The 1,654-nt window shown below is 34.9% G+C and overlaps 1 protein-coding gene across 1 annotated transcript in view; it reads right to left on the bottom strand.

The window, feature by feature from the left end:
* Window positions 1-192, bottom strand: part of LOC132191773 (zinc finger BED domain-containing protein RICESLEEPER 1-like) — a 1,466-nt gene extending 1,274 nt beyond the window's left edge. The window contains exon 1 of the mRNA XM_059606865.1: window positions 33-192. Coding sequence (XP_059462848.1) covers window positions 33-192 — 160 coding nt within the window. The remainder of the gene's footprint in view (window positions 1-32) is intronic.
* Window positions 193-1,654: the final 1,462 nt, after the last annotated feature.

Raw genomic sequence — 1,654 nt, 5'->3', positions numbered from 1 at the left:
CCCATCCCCATCCCCATCCCCATCCCCAGGACCAGCCCCATCCCTAGATACAACAACAGCAGGAGAAACCAGATTAACATGTACATCTGGTGTGCATTCAGTACTAGCAGACACACCAGATCCAGGAGTAGGGTCGGCAGTGGGTGAATCATCACCCATATCAACATCATTGAGTTGAAATGTATTGTCCATGATAACTGTTAATAATTTGTAAAATTAAAAACCTCAAATAAATAAAATAACATAATAAATGAATGGAAAATAAAAAATCAATCAACAGAAACTACATTAACAGAATACATTATACATAACAGAATATAACAAACATTTAAACATAACAGAATCATAATCCTAACATAGCAATTCATGTTTAACAGATTTATAACGTAGCAATTAATGTTAACATAGCAACATATAACATAGCAATTCATGTATTTATAACATAGCAATTCATGTTAAACAGATTTATAACATAGCAATTAATGTTAACATAGCAACATATAACATAGCAATTCATGTATTTATAACATAGCAATTCATGTTAAACAGATTTATAACATAGCAATTAATGTTAACATAGCAACATATAACATAGCATAGCAATTCATGTATTTATAACATAGCAATTCATGTTAAACAGGTTTATACCGTAGCAATTAATGTTAACATAGCAACATATAACATAGCAATTCATGTATTTATAACATAGCAATTAATATTAAACAGATTTATAACAAGTTACTTTTAAAAAAAACCTGAACTTCAAGCAATTGAAACTGTTGCAGCTTGCAAATTCAGTGCTACCAGTACCAGACTCCCTGAAATGATGAAATTAGCAACATTAAAACCAGAATGGAATAATGAACTAAAAATACTCGAAAAATATAAAAAGTTCGGATTAGGGTTCAGGAAAAAAAAATACTCAACTTAAATTTAAAGGCAGAAGAGGCTCTTCAAAAGTCAGAATGTTTTCTGGTTCGAATTTCGTTAGCAAGCAGCAAGCAAGAGCAGACAAATACAAACAACTCGAGTAACGTGCAAGCAAGTCTTGCATACATGATGCATCAGGTTCATACACTCGAGTATTATATAAGGGGGATGGATCATGGGGGTATTTGGGAATGAATAAAAAAATGGTAATCGAGTACTTGATAGCCCAGTACTCGATTTCCATTTCCATCACAGTCAGATCAAGAGCAATCATCTTTGTCTCTTCCACACCACAACCAAAAAAGTCACAAATCAGAGATTCAGAAGAACAGTTTAAAACTTGAAAAAACACAAAAATCAAATATAAACAATGTAAATAAGATAAGAAAATGAGAATTAGGCGGCGAGATTGGACGGGCTAGGAGAACTTTTCTGGTCTACAGTAGCAGCGATTCACGCGATTGATCAAAAGAGTTTGGCTTGCAAAACTTCTACGAGTGGCTTGAAAGCCGTTAGATGGATATCAGATGATCCATCAACGGCTCGATTGAGGATTTGAAACGAAGAGGGTGTAGGTAGGGGGTTGAGAAGGATTTATTGCGAGCATTCAAGTATTCGACCAACCACGAATCCACGATGGGATACGCATTGAATGCTCCCTCTCTTCACAAGCCTCAATCGTTTCTGCCTCTCTGGTTAGCCTGGTTACTAGTTCGTCTAGCTG

The sequence above is a fragment of the Corylus avellana genome, chromosome ca9 (assembly GCF_901000735.1).
Source record: "Corylus avellana chromosome ca9, CavTom2PMs-1.0".
Taxonomy (NCBI): Eukaryota; Viridiplantae; Streptophyta; class Magnoliopsida; order Fagales; family Betulaceae; genus Corylus; species Corylus avellana.
Note: the sequence above shows the minus strand (reverse complement) of the source record. Positions and strands in the feature narration are given on the sequence as shown.